We start from the raw sequence: 24,165 nt of genomic DNA on the forward strand, positions 1-24,165 counted from the left end.
GCACTTGTGAAAATATTATACCAACATAAGACAAAAGGATATGTTTAGTAATTTATTATGCACCCCATACCCATCCCATGGGCAGTGGTGGAAAGGATTTATAATGGATATTTAACAACCATGGAGCTCCAATGATTGATTGATAAAGAATTAAGCCACCCAAAAGGTGGCACGGGCATGAATAGCCCGTAAGTGGTGGCCCTTTTGAGCCATTACCAGTATCAAGAGCTGATACTGGAGATCTGTGGAGGTGCGACTGGACCCTGCGTGACAGGAGATGTCTCCCGTCACCTCCAATGTTGTTGTTATAGATTCAGCTACTCGGAACAAGTTCCAAGTAGCACGGGCTATGGCGAGCCCGTAACTTACCTGGCACAGGAGCGGGGCAAGAAGCACAGGCTAGCCTGTGCTTCTTGGAAGTCAGGCTATCGTTAACCTGACTTCCAATGTTCATTACAGGCTATTTATACCTGTGCCACCTCTTGAGTAGCTTACTCTCTCAATTAATCAATCACCAGTATTCTCAAGTCTACCCAGTAGTGCGTAAGTGACAACTCGTCCTCATCAACAAATGGCAAATGCTTGTTAATCCACCCACCAAATCCACTGTTAACGCACAATCAATTTATTTGGCTACCTGTCCTCAGGCTAGGCTCGTCCAAGCGATGGCCAAACCCAAAGCCACATTCATCATTGTCAGTGTACTGCATATTCAAAGTTGTATTTTCTCATATACAGTATAAGGTAATATTATTTCATACTAGAATGTGTTGAATAGTTAAGCCTTAAATAGGTTAAGTTAGATGGTTAGGTTTGTTGGCCATTATTTTTATTTACAGTATGTGGATGAAGCATTTATAGAGGTGTGATTTGAGCAGAGGCAATAATGGCAAATCTAACCTGTGGCCTAACCCAATCCAACCAGAATTATACAGCACATTCTAGTATGAAATAATACCTTGTGTCATTAAGGACAATGAGGATTTGGAGGCTGATGATATTAATAAATACTGGCATGAAAGTTTGTCAGAATTAGATCATAATACCTGTACAGTACTGCAATAGCTCAGGAATTTCAGATTCCAGTAACTAAAATCTGAGTATTGTACTGTAATCCGAATTAATTCAAATTAGTTTTTTTTTACCTTTTAACCAAATAGGACTTCCAATGAAAAGGTTATACTGAATGAGAAACCAGAATAAACTATATATATGTACTGTACAGTAGTTCATTACTTTTCAACTCTAATAGAAATTCAGGATACTGAGAGTCTGCTGAACAAAAACTGGCTTAAATTTGAATTTTTTCATTTTTGGACTTTTTGGATAACAAAATTGACTAACATGAATGGTGGTAGACCCCATGTAATTTGAATTACATGTACCATGAATAGACTGTGCTCTAAAATTGAATATGGTGGCTATACAGAACTCTAGCATAAATCATAACATAATAGTTAACTCCTTTGTTATAACAAGTACAATAAGTACTTGTTTATTTTTTGTAATTCTCCAGCGAGTCTATTTGGGATTCAAGAATTTTGTAATTAGAATTCTAGTAAATAAATAAAGACTCTTTTTCTCAAATATTCCAATGAAAAATCATACAATTTTTGTTCAATAAAACAATGATTTGATAATATACTCTATTGTAATATAAAAAAATGGCCTGTTTAATGCAGACCATAGTTGTTCCATGTATATTATTTCATAAATACAATCCATAAGCATATTGCTGTACTTGGCAAGGGATATTTTTTATATAAATTTGATTAATTACCAATTGTAATTATGGAGTAATTATGGAAAGAGGAGTGTTTTTTCATTTACATTGTAGTACACTCTATGATGAAATTTAATTGTGCATTTTAGTTGATATTAAAAAAAAAAAAAAAGGTTTTGAGTTAGGGCTTCTGCAATTCCACAATAGATAACGTGACCCAAGTAACGCTACCAGTCCGTTCCTGATGTATGTAATGTTATGATAAACAGTCATTAAGCATTCTCATTAGGCATTTGTTACAAATATTTTAGAGGCAAAATTGAAGCAACATTCTAATTTACACACATTGATTTCTATTGTTTCCTTGTTTTATTATATTTCTAATAAGTATTTTTCATATTTATCAAATATCATTATAGCACTCATGATGGAGATAATCTTGTACAAGAGAAAATTTGTAAAAGAATTAAAAAAAAATTGTCTACAATGTACGTTCACTACAGTACGTTACACAAACAGTATTTATAATAGTATTTTATTTCGTTTATTATGCACCTCATGCCCATCTTGTGGGTGGTAGTAGAAAGGGTTACAGAGGCACATAATTGGCTCAGGGACTGAACCCCACAATTCATTTAGCTAAGCACATTACAATTTTGATGAGTTACAAAATTCAATACACATCGTCACATCAACAATGGACTCGAGACCGACCACAAGTACAGTTTCTAAATTAAGCAACTGACATGTGGAGAGCTAGTGTCACAATTGATATGTTTGTCCTGCACACTGCCCACATCCAGTGGGCAGCAGCAGATAGGTTACAATCACTTAGTTACTATGTACAGTTAGCAAACTGGGGACCCACAGTTTCAAATGTAGATATGATGGAGCTCGAAGCTCAGGAATCTGTACACCAGTAGATTGATAGTTGAGAGGCGGGACCAAAGAGCCAAAGCTCAGCCCCCACAAGCACAACTAGGCGAGTACATCAGCAGATAATGAATTCACAGAGATAATTGTAACAGAGTCTAAGCAAAGCAGTAGTAACATCTAGGAGTCTGCTGATATTATTGGATGATCCATAGATGTGTATCTCCTCTTGCATGATAGTAAGATAGATGGAATTACTGGCTGTGTCCATTTCACTTTGCCTCAAATCTAAAAGATTTTGTTGAAGTTCTTGGTATACTATTGCTCTCAGACTACTTATTGACAATCCAAAGTTATACTCGATTTCTCCTTTAAAGGCAGATTCTTTGGGTAGCTCATCAGCTCTTATCATGCATTCGGAGGCCAACATGAGATTGGGTCCACATGAAATGGACACTGTTACCATCATTAATAATTTTGTTGCATTTGTGTCTAGCTTCAGACACGAGCATGTTACAGTTTTGTCTTAAGAGTTGAGAGTAATTAAGGATGTTAGTCATTTACAATTAATGTATCAAGTTTGGAGACTTGTACACATTTCAGTGCAAGAAGCCAGGCAAATAGTTTGGTCTGAAGGGTAGGGCCCAGTTGTTTATACGGACTTCCCACTCAAAATATAAATCGTCGCGCATTGTCAGAACAACTACACTTCCAGCAGCACCCATGGGGCAGTAGAATAACTAAATAATAAATAAAAAATAAGTATAAAACTGTTTTGTACTTTTAAACATGCCACAGTGTGCAAAACATGATTCCTTAATTATGTCAAATAAATCATAGAAATAGGATTATCCTAGAAAACAGTTTATGACAAGTCAGGTGGTACTATTTGGGTTGATGTTTAATTGTCACTAATATGTGGCAGCATGTACTGGTACTGGGTCCAAGTACCAGTTAAGAAAGGTGAGGATTTGGTTAGATATAATTTGTTAGGGGGGGGGGGGGGAGGATTCAAGGCACTTATGGAAAAGCTGAATTTCACAGTGAATGGCTACTTTTTTAATTTGATGAATATCACGGCTAAAAAGTAAACTACTGTACTGTAATTGGTATTCCCTTGAGGCAGTAGTCTATAACCATGCATAATTCTATTTGTAATGCATTACAGGTAAAAAGTCATTTGAAAATTTAAGGTAAATGCAACTAATCTGGTGTTGCAAGTAATAAAGCAACAGGAAATTTAATGAATGGCGTGTTACTGTGTGAACCTACTTGGCAAATGAGACGAGAAGAGGAGTTGGTGAATGAGGGTTTGGGAAGCCTTTCTTCCATGGGGCGAGGTGGTACTGCAGTTAGCTGCAGGCTATGCCCATCAATTCATCTCTGTAGATTAATCAATACTGTAAATGGTAATGCTACAGTATTAGGTAAAGTAACGGGAAAAATATATTTCACAACTTCTAGACCATTGCCCAAAGAAATGTTCTGTTCAGAATCTATGAGGGTACCATACTGGGTGTCATTCATATAGGGTGATAGAAAATTACAGTACACTATATAATATCTCAAGCTATCATAACTGGCAGGTGTTATTGATCCTGATTATCCTGGTGCAATTTGTAAAAGTTTTTCTTTATTCCACAGGCGACAAAAGAGTTTGTGGAGCAAGTGAATGAACTGCGACGTTCTCGGAACGTGGGACCTCTGTCATGGAACACTGCCGTCAAGTTTCTTATGGCAAGGAAGTTTGATGTAACTAGGTATGTTTACAAAATACATTGCAAGGCAGTGCTTAGGCCTATGTATAAAGTTAAATACTGTATGTGTTGTGATTCTCCAACTGAAAGTTAATATTACATTGGGCTTTTATACAGCTTTAGTACTGTATACCAGTAATTTAGTTGAAATGATGGCTGAAGCTTTGAAAATATGCCAGCATTATGGCAATTTTAATGTTTGTAATATTGTACAAGAGTAATTATATCATTAAAGCAACAGCAATACAAGTAATCTAATGCCAGGTAGTTCAACCCCCCCTTTTTTATTTTACTCTGTCGGAAGATAGCATCAAAGAACTGGCACCACTTTATTACACAAAATCATCCATGACATTATCTTGACCACTTTGCAGGCTAGGTGTAAATTTATTCCTCTCCTGCAAACAGCTTCCACATAGCCATGGTAACTACCACTACATGTGGACCATTCACATTCAATCCTTGCATCTTCACTTGCTGACTTATTGTAATTATTATCTAGTGTCCCACTTTCATAAGGTGTTGTGGTATCATCCCAGAAGAAAGAGGACGTATAGGAAAAAAGAGTTGGATTTTTCTACATTCACCCCCCATCTATTTACCATATCTTCTGCACTAAATATTTATTTACTAGAATTCACACTAACAAATTTCTGCAGAAGATCACAGCAAGACACCATACTTGATACAACTAGATGTATAGTGCTACTCCTTCCTAATTTCCACTTCCTCACATATTCACAATGTCTGGTAATCATCCTGCTGACTTTTCTTTTTCATCTTGACTTCAAATACACACTTCATCACTTATCATTTATAAGTGATGAAGCATCCCTATAAATATAACCAACTCTTCTGATTTACTGAATTTAACACTCCACATCTTTCCATAACATTATCATTGCATATTCTATCTGTCCTTTTAACACTGGATCTCTACTGCTCTTGATTGGTCATACTCATTCTACACCAGTGTGTCACATCTGTACATGAAGCTTGGACCAGTCCTTATTTCACCAGCCACTTTTCTTCTCTGACTACTCTTAGGTTTGTGCACACTCCTTTATTAATATTCAAACATCCCTAGTACAGTTTTTCAACACATCAGCAGGTTCCAGTATTTCTCCATTATCCCTAATTTAACGTCTCTACTATCATTACTGTACTACATTCACTTAAAATCTTCACTTGCCCATATCAAGAAAATTTTCGACTAATCTACACATTTTGTATCTTACTCTGTGCAAACTGTAAATCAAATTGAATACACTCCAATTACTCCTACAATACTCATAATTTTAATTTTATATCCTTCTCTGATAGTCCTTATGCTGATGTTCCTTATAACCACATCCATTTAAACATTTAATAACCCTGGAAATATCATACGATCTTGGTTACATTTACAGTATAATCGTTTAAAACCACTCATTAAAACTCTGCCCTACTAATTCTTAAAAATGATCTTCCTTCATAAGAATTTTGTCATTGCATTTAGCAACAGTCGATCAACTCCACAAATGCTTACCACATTCCACAGTCTCTCTCTGTTGACTTAATTGTATTATTTCTTCATAGTCATAAAAGCCTTATTTTGTGTTCAGGAAATCCACCTAATTTTTTTTACCAACTGATCTTTCGCTTCCTGTCATCTTGTACCATTTGTTGCACCACATCTACCAAACCTTACCTTACCTGCTTAACATTTAGTTTTACAAAATATTTCTTGTACAGTATTTATTCCAGATGTCATTCAGACATACTTGGTTGTAGCACCAATATTATTTTGTACTCAACGACCATCTCGTCCTGTTGGTAGCATTAACCTACTGGACCATTGTTCACTCAATCTTACATTGCACTTTACTTCAGAGCATTAACCATTAACAAAAAGCTAAAAAAATTATATAGGGAATTTTATGGAACAGAAATGTAATACAGAATCACATCTTTAGATTAAAACATGCTTAATTTTAATATTGAACAATATTAAGTCAAAGACATTACTTTATAAATTCTCAAGATCACCTCATCTGTGAGTAAAATAAAGGTAAGTATGAATAAGTTTGTAATGTGTACTATATTTGCATTATGTTTTACACAAGAAATAAGAACTTGTTACATTTCATATGGTGACATTCATAACAACTCAATGAAGCTAGAGACTATAAAATTTAGAAGTTTAATCAATATGGGTCTGGAACTACAACTATGTGAGATAGGTTGGTATACCTTCATTATTTCCCAGATGTTTGAAATTGAAAGTCAGTTGGAGGTTCTATTTGTAGCCGATGTTTACAATTTATGCTGCTTAATAAATAGAAACTAACCTAGTTTGCTCAGTAAGATGACAAGTCTAGATTAATGGGCTAGTAGGCCATTATGTTACAGTAACACAATTAGTAAACTGCATGTAATAAATTGCTAAAGAGGTGATGTATGAAATTGTATTCCCAAATCACTGATGCCACTGATGGGACACCTGACAGCTGAGTGGACAGCGCTTCAGATTCGTAGTCCTGAGGTTCCGGGTTCGTTTCCCAGTGAAGGCAGAAACAAATGGGCAATATGTTTCTTTCACCCTGATGCCCTTCTTACCTAGCAGTAAATAGGTACCTGGGAGTTACAGCTGCTATAGGCTGCTTCCTGGGGGGGGGGTGGGGTGTAACAAAAAGGGCCGCAGGGATGCCGAGCCCTGAAATCATCTCAAGATAACCTTAAGTTAATGATGCCATTCAATGTAAAAAAAATCTTAAAAGATTACACTCGCTCACACAGTAAAGACTGTCATTTATATTGTAAGAATGGTCTACAGCCAGATAAATCAAAGTACTGTATGTTTCATTGAGAAATTCGCTAAACAAATATATTTTTCTTACACTAAAACTAAAGGGTACTGTTAATCGTTAGAAAATATTGTATTCTGTAGTATATCGATATATGAATTGATTTTGTTACTGCAATGAACTTATGAAATTTTATCACTGTAGTGTTATCTTACGATGTTTTCGGGGCTCAACGTTCCAGCGGCGCGATCCTCGACCAGGCCTCCTTGTTGCTGGACTGGTCAACCAGGCTGTTGGACGCGGCTGTTCGCAGCCTGTCGTTTGAATCATGGCCTGGTTGATCAGGTATTCTTTGGAGATTCTATCTGTACATGTACTTTTATCCAGTGATATGTCTACACATTGTATTTACAGTGTCCATACGGTACAATGCTTTGTATGTAGAGATAGGAGGACTTTTAATTTTAATAAATAATTATGTACAGTATATCACAATATTTGTATTATAAGATGTGCTTTACATATGAAACTAGGCATAACTGTAGCTTCATAAATTGGCTACAATAATAAATTTTCCATTTTATGCATTTCTAAGGAAACTGTTTAGTATACTGTGTATAAATATCTGAAGAACTGTAAAGCATTTGAATAAGAGTTCATAAATCACATAAGTGTTGTTCAATTTGCAAGGTTGAACCTGCTTATTTTGCATTTTGTTTTTGTAGAGCTGTGAGTTTATATGAGCAACACGAAGCTACAAGACATAGAGAAGGACTTGTAAACCTTAATCCATCCTGTGATCCACTTCAGACAGAACTAGGAACAGGAAAATTCACCATTCTTGTAAGTTAAGATTTTTTCATCTCCATCTCCTAGTTTACAATTTAGGCAATTTTAAAATCATTTGTTTTTTACACTTCCAAAATTTTCATAAATTTCTATACTCTTTATTTCAATTTACTGAATAACAATGTTGAGCAAAGCGCGCACTAGAAATTGAAGAGACGACAACATTTCGGTCCGTCCTGGACCATTATAAAGTCGATTATCAATCAACTTGATAATGGTCCAGGATGGACTGAAATGTCATCGTCTCTTCAATTTCTATTTTTTTTTTTTTTTTTTTTTTAATACCTTGCTACCTTTTGTAGGTTGAATATGTACTCTACAGTACAGTGTACTGATGAAATGTAGAACAAGGGTTCTCATGCAAAAGTGTGCTGTAATTTACACTTGTAATAACACTTTTTCTGTGCTACCCCTGTAGTAGCTTCCCTGAGCTTGGGCACCAGAAGTGAAACTCGCTTCCTATCAGGGACAAGGTTGCTTGCAAATCTCACTCCTTCTGAGACAGGGAGCACATGTAGTTCAAAGATGAACTCAAAGCTGAGGCAAACTGCCTTCGGTGTAATAAAAAAGCAGGCCACAAGGCCTTTAATCTGAGAAATATTTTGCAATACGTATTGCCAAATTCCAAAACAAAACTAAACTTTTAATATACATCAATGACTTCCCCGCATCTGCCTCAGGCAGCAGGCTAATCCACACCTGGGCCAGGTGACAAGCCTCTTGAATTGAAGTGTTTGGTAGCCCATTGGACCACATTTATTTGCATAGGGGTTATATGCAATTATGTATGGTTTTCAAGCATGTATGCCCTTCACATTGTATATCACTTGTTCTCTCCATCTTGGCTTCTGATCTTGGGGTTTGTCATATATTCTAGTGCTTTCGGCAAAGGCACTTCTTTGCCAGAGTTATTTTCTCTGGCGGTCAGTTCTCCTGAGGAGAGGAGGTGAAAGAGTGTGTTTCAGTTGTCCCCGGGCCAGGTACTTTTTGACTATCGGTGTGGGAGATCTGTTGACAGTAACTATTAATTATATCAATTCAAATTTTAGTCTTTTACTTCAAGTTGGCTCATTTGGGTGGTGACACTAGGCACAATTGTGCTAGCCCCATCTATCACAAACCACTTCATCAAGATTCAATATAACAGTTGTCTCACATGTTTGACTTGATGCCTTGCATTAGTAATGCCATATACAGTATAATTCTGTTACTGTATTTTGGATATTTTCAATCTTGGTGGATTCTTGTGCTACAGAAGTTTTAATTAAGAATTTTATTTGTATTTTTATTTAATATTTTATAAAATGTGTATTTTGAGAAAGTAATCCAAAATATTTTTTGATTCTACTCGTAATTAATCATTTCCACTTATCATTGTGCTAATCTATTCTCATCTATTACGTCTACATCTCTTCTTTGCTCTTTTTATATTGTACTATCATATATATTGTGTATTCATTTCTTTAATAAATTTGTTTTTTGATGATGGCTGATATAGTTTATGCTTATTTATCTTGATGTTATAGGTAATTATTTAAAGTAATTTACTTAGCTCTTCTTGCAGCCGTGTCGTGATGAATCGGGTGCAGCCATAGCTGTGTTTACTGCTCGGCTACACGACCCAAGAGCAACCACGCAACAGACCACACTCCAGGGAGTTGTTTACCAGTTGGATGCTGCCCTTGAGTCCACAGAGACGCAGAGATGTGGTCTGGTGTTTATATATGATATGAGTGAATCTGCATATCAAAATTTTGACTATCAGTTGTCGCAAAAGATTCTTACATTGCTAAAGGTAATTATTACCTAAGATAGATGCTAACTAATGCAGCGGCTCATTTATTATTTAAATTGAAAGGATAAAGGAGCTGCCAGTAAGTATTGCATGTGGGGAAATATGCAATTATGAACAGAAAATGATAGTAAAAGTTTTAACACTATTGCGCGCCGTTCGTGAGCGCCGCAGAAATGACGTCATACGCCGTTCGGTGCAGGCGAGCGTGCGGCGACACTGAAAAGTGTATACAGTACTCGTTTCAGTTTTGTCACCTTAATTCTCGTACTACGTTGTTCGTTTTGGTATCATTGTGTTTGCAATAGAATTCTCTACAGGGGTATATGCATATAAGGTCTAAAAGCCCGGCGTGACTCCCCCACAGCAAAGCCTAAAGTTGGCCAAGTTACCCGTGAACGAGCACCAGTTGGCACACCTGCAGACTAATGTACTGTATTTACTCATTCAGTTTGATAACATAAATTTTCGTGTTACGTGTTTCATTTTGGTATCAAGCTGTTCGCAAAATAAAGGAGTATATTTTAAAACTAGTCCTATAATAATAGAACAATAAATTGAATTTTAACAAATATTTTAACTTTTGGACACTTTGACGCTCGTCACCACAAAAATTATTTATATCTTTCCAGTGTTCTGACATCAATTTTTATGTTATGTCTTTCATATTGGTATCAAATTGTGCGCAATCTATAGGCGCTCATTTTGAAATCACTCCCAGATTGATCGGATAAAATTTGAATTTTTTACAAATATTTTAATACATGACGCGAGCAATAGTCAACCGCTGAGAATCTAGGAAAATGAGTGACGACAAACATCGGCAACGGAGTGCGATAGTGTTAATTTGAGGCGTGTAACAAAAAGTTAGATATGAATCTCACACAATCAGCCCTGTAAATTATTTAATGTTCTCAATTTTCTAAATTAATTAAGACCAAATCCCAGATTATTATTTATGGATGATCATTATATTTGGCAGTTGTGGCGTGTTGTGGACTGCAGTTGTGTGGCATTGTTCAGCATTTAAAAAAAAAATTTGTGCAAATTATAGATCATGCATTTACAGATATATTAATAGCAAAACACAAATTACAGTTTTAATATAAATTGCTAAATGGTAATAATTATAGTCATTGTCTTACCTTTTCGCAAGTAGGTATGTTGCCTTGACACTCTTTCGTACTAAACAATATTACAGTATGTACAGGCATTTACTACTGACCATAGGTATCTAATTTTACAATATGCAGCTACAAGAAAATAATACCAACTATGTTTTTTAGTAGATGAAATGTATTTCCATGAATTATAATTGTTAGTACAATACAGTATTTGAATAATAATAATAAGCAATATTATTTTGTGTGTGTTTAATATTTTTGAGAAAAATAGGTTTAGCACACAGTAGGTCTTTGACCTAATGTGTTATTGCCAAATTTGCTGTGGATTTAACAAATCAGTGCACTATATCCAATGTAGTAAATAGAGTAATGACTTGGTTTAGCCGGTCCTGAGGTTTAGAGCACATAATATTTAGAACTTTTAATAAACCTTATGGTCAGGGCTGATACTGTAGTAAGGATAAGGTTAGGCAGATCAACCCCTTCATATGAAATGTGCAACTTCCCATCATTGGAATTATTTTTAGTTTGTGGGTTTTGAGTTTTGATTCACACTGATGCCAAGAATTTGGATGAACAAATCATTTTAGGAGCTGGAAATGACCAGATATTATGTTAGGGAGCAGCATGTTCCAGGGACAGTCATTATGTTGAGGTTATGGGGGTGAAGTTTTGCATAAACAGTAAGCAAGAAATGGCCGGAGATGCTTACCGAGGCCACGTAATAGAACTCGTGTAGTACAGTAATACAATAGAGAAAAGTAAAGTCAGGATGAAGTAAAGATTGTCTATAGTGTGTTCTTTCAAGCAACACACTTGTGTGTTCTTTCAATACTTGTATATATATGTGTGTATATAGTGTAATAACTGCAAAACTATTTTATTGTTTTATGAACGTAATAATTGAACCACTAATATGAACATCATACTTTTGAGTATAGCCATGATTCACACATTTTATTATATAAATCTATCACACTACACACTATTGAATAATATTACTGCAAAAAACTAAGAAAAAATCAATCACATTGAAATAATTAGGTAATAATATCTTTGTGGTAACTCCCACCTGTCAGCTCGGGTGACGCTGACCACCTCTGACGACCGCTCTGTCAATGCCCACATTTTGCCAGACTTCCTTGGCCTATTGCCCCCAAAATATGTCGCCCACGATTTTTTTTATTTTTCCCGTTCTCAGGGAACACAAATTAACATTTTTAGAAGGCGAAATTTTTTTTTTTTTTTTAATTTTTTTTCTTGAGCATAGGGGTGTAAATCTCCTCAGGACTCCTTATCAGCTTAAGGGTTACAGAGGTAAATGAAATTACAAGAAATATGACTTGGGAAATACAATGTCTGGTGGTTAGAAAAGATGAAACAAATGTCTATATATAACATTCAAGCAACACATTGATTACAGTCCTACGATGTTACTGTTGTTCATTGCGTGTTGGTCTTGCAATGATAACTTTGATAACTGGTCTGTAACTTAACAAAATATTTGCATAAGTAAAAATCATTTTAATGAGATGGCTGCACTTACCAGCTTCCTTCCAGTCACACTGGCACCTACTTATCCTAAGACCCGTTATGCATCGCAGGTAATATCATTACAAAAGGTCTGTCTGTTGGGTCAAGCATCATAAGGGTAAGATTTTCATCTCTGATTTACATTTCAGCTTAAAGTATATGTTGACTTTGTGCTGTATTTTATTTAGATAGTGTCAAAACTGGTACTGTATTTATATTTACAATGGTTTTTCTTTCAGGGTGGGTATCCAGCACGTTTGAAGAAAGTATTAATAGTAACAGCACCGCTTTGGTTCAAGGCACCATTCAAAGTACTTCGGCTCTTTGTTCGAGAAAAGCTAAGGGATCGTGTGTACACGGTATCGCTGCCGGAGGTTAGTAATAGGTTCTAGTTTAGATCTGAATTATTACTCGTATAGGCTATAAATTAAATTTTATATTTGGTTTTGGTTGTCTGGAAAATTATACTTGGTAAACATTTCCATCATTCTCATTCACCCCCCCCCCCCCCTCCCCTCCCCAGGGATTCAGTTTTGGAGGTGTATTTCACCTGGTACAGGTTCACTCTACCTTCCCCCTGCTGGTATGGTGTGATGCACCCAGCATCCCCTTTTCTCCTTCTCCACTCCCTTCTCTGGTTAAGACTCTGAAACATCTGAGGGTTTTGAAGCTAGGTCAGAGTTTAGCTGGTAATATAGAAAGTATATATAGCTTGGTATATATATAGAAAATATATAGCTTGGATGATTTTGCAGGGGTTGCCCTCTGGAGACAGTCGAGCCATCCCTTCCCACCAGGGATGCGGAACCTTTGCCTTCACGACAGTTACCTGGCTAAAATCCTCCTTTCCATCAAGTTGTGCATGAATGTTTCCATTGATAATGTGGGAATTTACATATAATGTCTTTGTTACTTTTTCTCATGTATGCATAGTACCATTGAGATAAATATTGTGAAATATCACATGCACTTGGCAGCTACACTTGATGTCTTTTTAGCAGTGTTATGTCATGGCACTTAATATTGAGTTCTTTTGGAGAAGAAGAAGAATATATGGTTGCTATATCACTTACTTGTTTAGTCACACCATTAACCCTCAAAGTGCAGTTATCACCATTGACTCGCAGGGTAATGCAGTTACAGTATCATATGTTGATTTAAAATATTATTGTCTGGGTTTATACCAATGATGTTACTATGGCTATAAGAACCATGTGGTTGTACAGTAATGGAGTTTACCGTGGCCCATAGAAAAAATCCTGCTATCCTTCATAATTACCTACTATGCAAATGAGGTTATCTTTGCAAGTGATACTATGCTAATGCAGTAATTGTCGTGGTATAAAATGCCATTATAATTACATATGTATGTTAATGATAATATATTTCACCACTGGTTTTAATGAAGTATATCAGGTCAACCAATATCAACCAATCATTTGAACATTATAATAAAGGAACTCCAGGAAGCCTATTGGCCCATATGAGGCAGCTCCTATTATAGCCACCAAAAATCATTCATACTAGGATATAAATAGGAGCTGCCTTGTATAGGCCAATTGGTCTTCTGCGGTCCTCTTAGTCATATGTTCTAATTGATATATACATACATAACATGCATTCATTAGTCATACATTCATTGTAGACCTATCCTTATAGTTAGTAATGAACTCAATCCATTTTTTGTAAATTAAAGGTACATAAATCTAGTTATTCAACACACATACTGTAATACATAAACTAAAAGGTGAAGCTAAAACGTTTTCTATGAACTCGTTCATAGAAAACGTGCAAGGATCACTAGAGTCCTCTGCCACGTGCTGCTGTGTGAGCAGGTATGAATATCCTTAGCTACACTGGAAGGATTAAGATACTTCTCATTTATGCCACCATTGACTAGCATGGAATCTGCATCTCTTGAACCTATGCGGACAGGTTAAGGGAACTCGATCAAATAATCATAGATTAGAAGAGGGACAGAAGATATGGTAAATACATACAAAACAATGAGAATAGAAAGCGACAGCCTCTTTTAAACTTTGTTTTAATACATTTGTATTTTGTTTTCACTATTTTATTAGAATGATTTGAATGATATATTTTTCTTGCAGCTTGTAAACCACATACCAGGGAAGTGTTTGCCAAGAGATCTGGGTGGAGATCTCAGTGTTGATCATAGCGCTTGGCTCTTACGGTGCAGTACCTCCATGACCAATAGAGACCCATCAGGCGTGTGTGAGCCTGCTCCACCCCTCACATTCCAGTCTGGACACATCTCTACAGTAGATTCTGATAATAATAGTTCCAACATGGTACCAACCGGAGATCATGATCCTACCAGTTCAGTGGAACAGGTAAATAAAAATTAATCACTGTTGTATAACTTGATATCTTGATGTTTACAATTTATAATAAAGGTATATTTAGCTATAATTTAATTGTAAATTGGGATGTGTAAATGTCCCAATTTGATGAAATGTCCTAAAATGATGAACATTTCATACTGATTATAAACAAATCATAATTACCTAGTTGCCCATTTTCAAAGTGTGGGGAAAGGCATCAGCCTGTTAAAAAAACAAATGGGAGCAGTTAACAAAAGGTGCACAAACAAACAAAAATATATATAGCATCTACACTTTTCTGAATCTTGGATAATCAAGCACCACTACACTCATTCATTTCTTAAGACCAGGTGTACAGTGTTCTGGCTCAGTTCTCCTATGATACATACATTCAATCTCTTTACAAACTGCTTTCACTCAGCCCTGTCAGTCAAGAAGCAATCTATGCCTCTTCACACACTTACAATGTCCTCTATGCTTCTTCCTGACCCTTCTCCTCTCCTTCCCTTACATTCACTTCATTACAATCAAATCAAATTAAAAACCTTATTCATAAATGCAGACGAAGAGTCACAATAACGTGGCTGAAATATGTGGTTTGGGCTATTCATGCCCGTGCCACCTCTTGGGTGGCTTAATCTTTATCAATCAATCTTCCCTCATCACAATCGACTTGGGAAGGGTCCAGGACGGACCGAAATGTCGTCGTCCCTTCACGTTCTAGTGTGTGATTTGGTCAATTTATTCATAAATGGTTGTACATTTATAATTAGGAATGTTTACATAGAAATTATAGTACATAAATTACGCAAGTGTTATAATAACAGCATAGCGCACAGACATTGTCATTATCAGAACCAGAGCTTTTATTCGTAACAGCTTGTGCAAATCGTTGCAATACTGGCCAAACAATCTTGGTGCACTCATTAATCTTGTGATTGATTACATCTTCACAATACGTTTTTATTCATTACATTATAAATTCTCTTATTACCATTATCTCAGACTTTACATTTCAGCTGCTCTAAATAACATATTTTTCACATTTATATTATACTACCATTTTTTCCATCAATACACATACACATCTTTTTTTTTTTTTTAATTAATGTTTCATGAAATCCTAATCAGGGCTTTCATGAAACATTTAATTTTCTTCCCTGGCTGTCTCTTCTCAATTCTGCATAGATTCTTCTTATCATTCACATATGCCAGGTATTATGAACATATTATAGTAACCACTTCTAGCACTTCATTCACAATTATTTCACACACAATTTCCCCTTCTTTCACCACCATTATAATTTACTTTAATCAACATTTACTTTAACAGTTTTCTCTTGTACATTAGTTTTAATAGCCCGGCATAAATCTTGTGCGTCCTGATCAAGGAGCTGTATCAACTGTATATATAAAATTCTGTATACTCGAATTACTCGTATTTGTCATATACCGGGTTTACACATTACATTGGCCCCTCTCATAATTCAATCCATATACCAGTACATTGAACAATTAAAAGGGACATGACACAACTGGTGTGTCTATAATAATATAAAACCAATCTTTGTTTGCACTATTAACCTTTGGAGGGCGCATATATGATTTTGGTCTGACTGCCTAGAGGGCACACATCATAAACATGTGATTTAGAGATTTAAAATATTTAAAATAGTCCTGCACATGCACAGGGCTCACATTTGTTTCCTCAGGCCTCCAGTAACCATCTCACATCTTGGGGAAAAAAAATCTGAGTCCCTCACTTTCCTTCTAGGGCGTTAATATAAAAATGAGGAGCAACATCACCATTCAGAGTATGAACGTTTAGGGCAGCCATAGAGGAGACACTAAAATTTTAACAGCAGCAAATGGGTGATTACCATGTATATATTTCAGACAAAATGTAAAATTTGTTTAATATTAAAACAAAAAAAAATGTATATAAAAAATATCTCGTATCCCAACCCATTCTCCTGTTTAGGTAATAGTTTTTGTAACTACGTGCACCATAGTTCAAAGATTGCTGTTCTTAGCAATTAGATGGTAGAACTTTGTACTATTCACTTTATAGTCGGAAAAAATGAAGCTTAAAAAATGTACTTAAATATTCCTTGGTCTAGTATAAGCACACACACATGTACTACATTAGACCTAAGATATTGTGAATTAGGCCTAGGAAGGTTAGTTTAGTTTGTCATGCAACATGAGTAGAAAATAGTTTTCTGATTTGTCCAACTCAATAGTGCCAATTTCTACTTTGTAATTGCATTGTACGTCGGTATATACACTGTGGTCCTCATCGTTACTACCAAAATAGGAGGATGGGCTGTATATCCGTACATGTTTATATTTTCAAAGTTATACATAACCTTTCACGCATCAGTGCAACCTGTTAGCACAATAAAACTAAATAAAGTGAGAAACAATGAAAATAAATAGACAAAGTTATTCCTGAGCGACACCTCGCCTCACTTTTATCCCCCAAAAGTAACTTCTCCAGGCCACTACAGCTAAACAACAAGAGGTAGAGACTTGGATTTTTGTGCTTCCTGGAGGCGAATTAACAATGTCGAAAGAAGAAAATGATTTTTTCAGCACACTTTTTTTTTTTCTTGTGCACCACATGGATGTCAGCATTTAAGTTGCTCCAATTATGGGTTAACTCTTACACATTCAATATTTCCTGCATGAAAGTTTTCACAGCATTTAACGGTCTGCCAACTCCATACATGTTTAGCACTTGACGAGTACTACTCCATTAAGCAGTAAACCCTCTTGTGGCTTTATGTACAAATCAAAGATTTTAAAATTTCTCCTTTTGGCTTTTTCAGCTGTGTGAATTCAGTGAAGATGAAGTCAGTTGTTGTGACAAGAGTTTCTCCCATGACAGTAATGATGAGGATGACCTGGAAGGGCATGTCAGAGAGGATGATGGAAGACTGTCTGGTCTTAATGGCACAGAGGATGAAGACCTCACAAAAGAGGAAAAGCGGAAAGATGGAGAAAAAGATTTAAGTCCGTCTTTAAAAGGAGAGTGTTCTCCAGTGCCTGAAATACAAGATACTGCGCATCTCAATGGTCACGTCTTGCATGATACTGACCGAATTAGTGGTTTGTATTCACTTCTCACATCTTGATGTTTAAAAGTAATTCCAAAATTTAAACGATTGAAGAGGACATTGGGAATTTTTTTTAGGGTTAATGTATAGTAAAACAAGATGTTGACATTTATTGTCTTGTGGATGACAGACCAAATAATCAAACCTGTCTATAACCCTGATATAACCCACTCCCAGCAGCTCTTAATTTGGGAGTGGTCATACCAGAAGTCCCTCCAGTAGGCTCTATCACCATATAAACCTTTCACACTTTCAAGCTCCAGACTGGTACTGGACAGCAGCAAAAAAAAGCACAAAAAAGTATCCCTGGAGGGACTGGTTTATGTTGTCTTGCTGACCATTTAAAAGAAGCAATTCTCTAGGGCCCAGGAAATCTGTTTACACATACTAAAAGAAAGTACTGTACATGTCCCAAGATTAAAATAAAAACAAAGTACAAAATGAAAAGGAACTAAAAATTTCTAAAAACCAGGACAAACATTTCATTGAATGATCTTCAAATATTAAGGTACTGCCTTCCCCCTTACAGTTCCACTACAAACGGTGTATCAAGGAGACCACCATGAAAAGACAGAGAAAGACTTGGATACCTTATTAGCTAAGGTATTCCATATAGAGGTGCTAATGATCTTACTACAAAGTTTCAAAATACACTTGTAACTAGCAACCTAGTAGATTCTATGGATAACTATACTTCCCCTACGCAAATTATATATTATGTGATTTTGTAGATATATTTAAATAATTGCATGGATTAATGTCTTGGTTCTCTTAACTGTAAGAAAACACATTGGCCAGACCAAACTGGCAAGTAGCAGTTGCAAACCACTTGCCCAGTGAGCAAGAGCAGTGTGCTCACTGCTCTACACTGCTTCATGAGGTGCAACAGGCACACACCTTCATAAGGAATAGCAACTAACCTAGAATTGTACTGATTGTACAAAATTGTAGATTTTGTTAATTTAGAAATTTAAAAAAGAAACATGATTAGGATCATTTCAGTGTTGGGTGATTGGTTATTTCTATTATAGTTCAGTTAAGCTTATGGTATACTAATGGCTGAGGTGAACAGCATACATCTGAGACAATAATAAGGTTACTTTTATTGGCTATAAGTTTATTAATTGGAAATAAATCGGCTACAATAGAAGAACTTTAATTACCAGTGTAATAGGAATAATGAAATTGTGTGTTATGCTAAATTTCTGTACAGTTAATTTCAGATAATGAAGTGAGTTGTATTTGTTTGTAGGTAGAGGTTCTCCCCTTGCTCCCCCCAGCAGTGGAAGTAGTGGGTTCAGTGATGATGACAGTCTTCACTATGATGATGGCCGGGGATTTACTCTTGAGGAATTTGTGCGCCATCTTAGAGATAAGGCACGGCAAGGACTTTATCATGACTATACACAAATAAAGAGTCGGCCTCCAGATGGTACTTTTGAAAACTCAAGGTAACTGCCAAGCATTGATTCAGTACTATATTTAATTTTTATAATAAATATTTTGTAGCACATTTTTTGTATTCCAGTTGCTCTTTATTAGTTGTAAATGATTTTTAGGAATAATAATGTCATCAGTATTATTAATGGCTTCCTCTCTGGTTAATAAATAGGTGTATATTTTGACATGAATATGAAATCCTGCTTATTTAGATGTTTACATTTTGCTAGTGTATACACTATAACAGTTGGGTTTACAATCTTTAGACGCTATAGGAAGATGCAAATCAATGAGTATAGGGCTCTGGCACAACGTGAAATAAAAGATTTGCCTTATATTTACTCCTGGAGGGACTGCTGTCTCCTTCAGCCATTAGACGGGATTCAGAAGTCAGACTTGATTTGCTATTTGGGTTGTCAAAACATTCAAGCTAGTGTTCCGAGGGGCTGTTATTTTTAAAGTTTGGAGAGTTATCGTTACAGTAAGCTATGTAACCGATTGCTTTATATAGATAAAATAAAAAAATAAAAAAATTTTATTTACATTCTTATGACTAATTGAATTTTGTTCCTTAAGAGATCGCAATGTAAATTAGTGAGAAAAATACATGATTAAACAGCTTAATCTTGGTCAAATGTTTTCAAACACTACACCACTGGTTCAAAGTGTGGATGGTTCCCAGGAATCACACATTAAATTAAACTACAGTAAAGTTTTATAAATTTAATTTTTTTAAATGTAGAAATCTTACTGGTCATAGAATGCAAAGTGTATACCAGGGGAGTTAAATATTGTGGACTTTGACAGAAGTGCATGATACCAGTATTTGTAGTTGAGTAAATATTTTTAGAGACCATTTCAGCATTATTAGACATGTTATTAAACTTATTTTTACAAGTTAGTGTTTTTCATAACACAGAGGCTTAGTTTTCAACAATATTTTAAACATTACTTGAATGAAGGTTAGTAGGTTTGTTTGCTGTTTGTAGGTTTGTTAGTAGGTTTGTGCTGTTTGGCAACCTTTTTCGTGTTGCCAAAAATTAAATTTAATTAAACTTTTTTTTCATTACCATGGTGGTTGTGTATGTAATTTTTTTTTTTTACACTATATTCATATGAATTAAAAAAAAATATTGATATTTCAATAATAATTATGTGGGCATATATTGTTTCTTGCTTATTATTCTGAATATTGTACCTGGGCATTGGGCAGCCTGAATGGCTATGAATGCCTGCGTTTGTTTTGGGAACAAAGACTGCCACACCCAAATTAACAAGAGGATCCTTATTCTTGCTTTTTATATATATACCTGTATATACAGTATCCATTTGTTCTCTTGATCTGCAACACCATGAAAAATTTAATTGTTTTGACTAACCAGAAACATACAAAACAGCAACTTGTATAATCTATCCAGGTCAATGCATTGAAAACTTCAATATTACGGTGCTTTAGTTTTTTACCATATACTGTACATTGAATTTTAACTGGTTGATAACAGGTTGATCAAATAAGACATTAGGTGAGAGGACAGGTTCATGAGTAGGGTTCCAGTACACTTAATCATATGGTTTAGTGTGTCAACTAGCTTTAATGTGAAGTTGAACATGCACATGTATGTTAAATTTTCTGGTCTATTCTATAACAGACACTCAATACTGTATAGAAAAAAATGAACGCATTAATGTTCACTAGTCACTTTTTTTGTACATTGTTATAAACTATTATTGTGTTACTGCAATTTTTTTATAATTTTCGTTATTATAAAATTCTTCACAATCATAAGCACAGTTGGACTTGTAGGAATAGCCTCATATGTAAGAGATAGTGTTAAATGTCTTGTGCCATGATTAACATTATAGATTATGACAACTTAATACTCTTTACATTTCTGAATGAATGTTATTCAGTGCTGCACAGAACTCTTGTTCTAAATTTCCAAGGATGACATTGATATTGACTTGCACAACCATTGTCGGTATACTTACCTTATTTATAAGTAAACGACGTGTAAGTATGTGCATACCCTCAGTACGGTATTTGTAACAAAATACTAATAGATCTTTTTCTTCAACAGAAAAAGATGGAATCAAGTAAAAAACCGGTACACGGATGTGCTATGTTTCGACAATTCTAGAGTGATACTTTCAGCGGAAGATGAAGAGTGTCATACAGATTATATTAATGCAAACTATGTTGATGGTTATAAACAAAAAAATGCCTTCATTTCTACTCAAGGTAATGCACAAATTATTTAAGTAAAAATATCATAAGTATACTATATTATATAGTAATTGCAAAAATCTGGATGAAGTACTCATGTATTTAGATTGAAATAATTATTTGGAGTATTGATTATTAAACGTATTAAAAGTTACAAATCCAGAAATGAAATTTTTAATTAAAAAAAACTAATTTTGCAATATTCTTTAGTACAATGTCATAGAAGAATATAGAGATAAGAATTATGATTTTGTACTTATTTTTTATAATGGTAAATAATATAGCTATTATTATAAGTTTACATTATGTAATAAATAGAATTTTAAAATTTTGTAAAGGTTATGTTTTTTGTTGAAATTCAATTTGTATAAATATAAGTACAGTAATTGAATAAAATATAGGAATGTTACTACTGTATTCTCCACACATGTGTACAAATTGTTTCTATCCTAACAAGGTCCATTACCTGGAACATTTGGCGATTTCTGGAGGATGATCTGGGAGCAACGAGTGTGTGTTATTGTGATGACTACCCGGGCCGTAGAGAGAGGGAGGACCAAGTGTGGGCAGTACTGGCCTGCTGAGCAAGATGGAGTAGCATCACATTCTCACTTCACCATTACCAATACACAACTTTACCACTACCGGGATTATACAGTTAGCGCACTCACAATGCGGGATAACAGAGTAAGTAGAAATTTTCTTTTCTTTAAATTATGCTATTTCCATTGCACGTTTCATGACAGCTGAGTGGACAACACTCGGTATTCGTAGCCCTGAAGTTCCGGGTTCAATCCCTGGTGGAGGCGGAAACAAATGGGTAGTTTCTTTCACCCCCTGATGCCTGTTCACCTAGCAGTAAATGGGTACCTAGGAGTTAGACTGTTATCAGTTAGACTGTTAGGCGTTAGACGTAGCAGCTGCTAGGGGCTGCTTCCTGGGGATGTGTAACAAAGAGGAGGCCGGGTCGAGGACCGGGCCGCGGGGGATGCTAAGTCTCGAAATTATCTCAAAATAACCTCAAGATGAAGGATGCATAAATTGAGATACAATTTTTAAATACAAATAAAATTTATAAATGTACTGTACTGCATTTTCTGGCAGCCTAATTTTCTGATTAAACAATCCATAAAATATGAAATATTATAGTAGTAATATTTGTTATATTTTCTGCTGCTTAAATGATAAATTTAAGAAATATTAAAAAAAATGTCTATTGCATAAGAGTTTAGTCAAATTACGGGAGTCTCAGATTTACACATGCAATACATTCCTGAATTCATTAAAAAGTTATTTCACTCAGTTCTTGGAAACATATTTGTTATAATTTTAATAAAAATGCTATGCTTCCTGGAACTAATGAGATAAAAGATTATTTACCTTTGGATGCTGGAAGGAGCACTGGAATAGGTGAAGATGCTGCAGATAATGTAATAGCAACAGAGATTACTGTAGATTGTGGGTGCGATTTTTTTTTTTCTGAAAAGTATTGTTAAGGTATCACGCCCGAATTGTGTGCATGAGATTCTCTATAGGGTGTTGGGAACATGCCTGCCCATCAGCTTGTTCCTGACCAGAAACATTCTGGACAACTCGGGGTCCCACTCAGCAGTGCCTAAATTGTTTATACTCTTTCTCTCCTTTAGTTTTTGGTTTATTCCGTAACTGTAAATTTGCTGTCAAAATGTTCCCAGATGAATTTGCTGGAGTATAAATAATAAAATGTTTGTTAATAATAGATTATGACAGTGCTGAATATATGAATATTTCAATATTCCTCCTTTTTTCAATGTAAATAGAAATTTAAAATATAGAAATGTGCACACATGATCTATTGCTGTAAAAAGAAAACAAATATACATGCCAGATAAGTATGAAAGCTACTTTGTAAAGCAAAGAGAAAATACAGTACCTAATAATTTTTACAAGAAAATTACTGATGCGAGGTAAAGTGCATAATATGTAAGAACCAGTAATGAACACATTTCAACATTAATCTTAAGATTTTTCAACCTATTGCTTTCCAGTTTAAGCAGTATTCTTTGTGCTATAATTACTAATTTCAAGAAGAAATCTTTTTGTTTGCTACAGAATGTGTGTAATTAGTCAATTTAACTACATCAGCCTGGCTGATAGCCTTAACGTAATGAGGTTAGGCATGTAGCACGACTGTAAGAGTACACCAACTCTGTAAACCATTAAATGTTGCATACCATCAAACATTGGTTTAATTTTCTAGGCTTTATTACTAATTACTTTCATTTTTATGTTTCAGTCTAATGAGGAAAGAAAAGTAGAGCATATGCAGTTTACATCATGGCCAGACTATGGTGTTCCAGACTCTGCTATGGCTATGCTAGAATTTTTGACTCATGTCCGGGAATCACAGGCTCGCTTGACTTCTGCTCTAGGAAGTTCATGGATTGGACATCCTTTGGGACCTCCAATAGTCGTTCATTGTTCTGCAGGCATAGGAAGGACAGGTATGGCTTTTTGATCTTGCATTGTATTTCCAATAATCCATTCTTTAAAAAAGCTAGGCCCTATAGTAACAGTAGTGGTGTGAACACTATATGGGCCATTGAAAAAGTTAGAATACT

At 35.2% G+C, this 24,165-nt stretch overlaps 1 protein-coding gene across 15 annotated transcripts in view; it reads left to right on the forward strand.

Moving 5' to 3' along the window:
- Ptpmeg2 (Protein tyrosine phosphatase Meg2) overlaps nt 1–24,165 on the forward strand; it is a 178,080-nt gene that overhangs the window by 146,731 nt on the left and 7,184 nt on the right. For all 15 annotated transcript variants that reach the window (XM_045750786.2, XM_045750791.2, XM_045750788.2 and 12 more), the window contains 10 exons: nt 4,241–4,356; nt 7,865–7,982; nt 9,553–9,783; nt 12,677–12,811; nt 14,549–14,791; nt 17,614–17,893; nt 19,154–19,352; nt 21,420–21,580; nt 22,023–22,252; nt 23,841–24,048. In XM_045750786.2, the coding sequence (XP_045606742.2) occupies nt 4,241–4,356; nt 7,865–7,982; nt 9,553–9,783; nt 12,677–12,811; nt 14,549–14,791; nt 17,614–17,893; nt 19,154–19,352; nt 21,420–21,580; nt 22,023–22,252; nt 23,841–24,048 (1,921 nt within the window). The remainder of the gene's footprint in view (nt 1–4,240; nt 4,357–7,864; nt 7,983–9,552; nt 9,784–12,676; nt 12,812–14,548; nt 14,792–17,613; nt 17,894–19,153; nt 19,353–21,419; nt 21,581–22,022; nt 22,253–23,840; nt 24,049–24,165) is intronic.

The sequence above is a fragment of the Procambarus clarkii genome, chromosome 52, assembly GCF_040958095.1.
Source record: "Procambarus clarkii isolate CNS0578487 chromosome 52, FALCON_Pclarkii_2.0, whole genome shotgun sequence".
Lineage (NCBI taxonomy): Eukaryota > Metazoa > Arthropoda > Malacostraca > Decapoda > Cambaridae > Procambarus > Procambarus clarkii.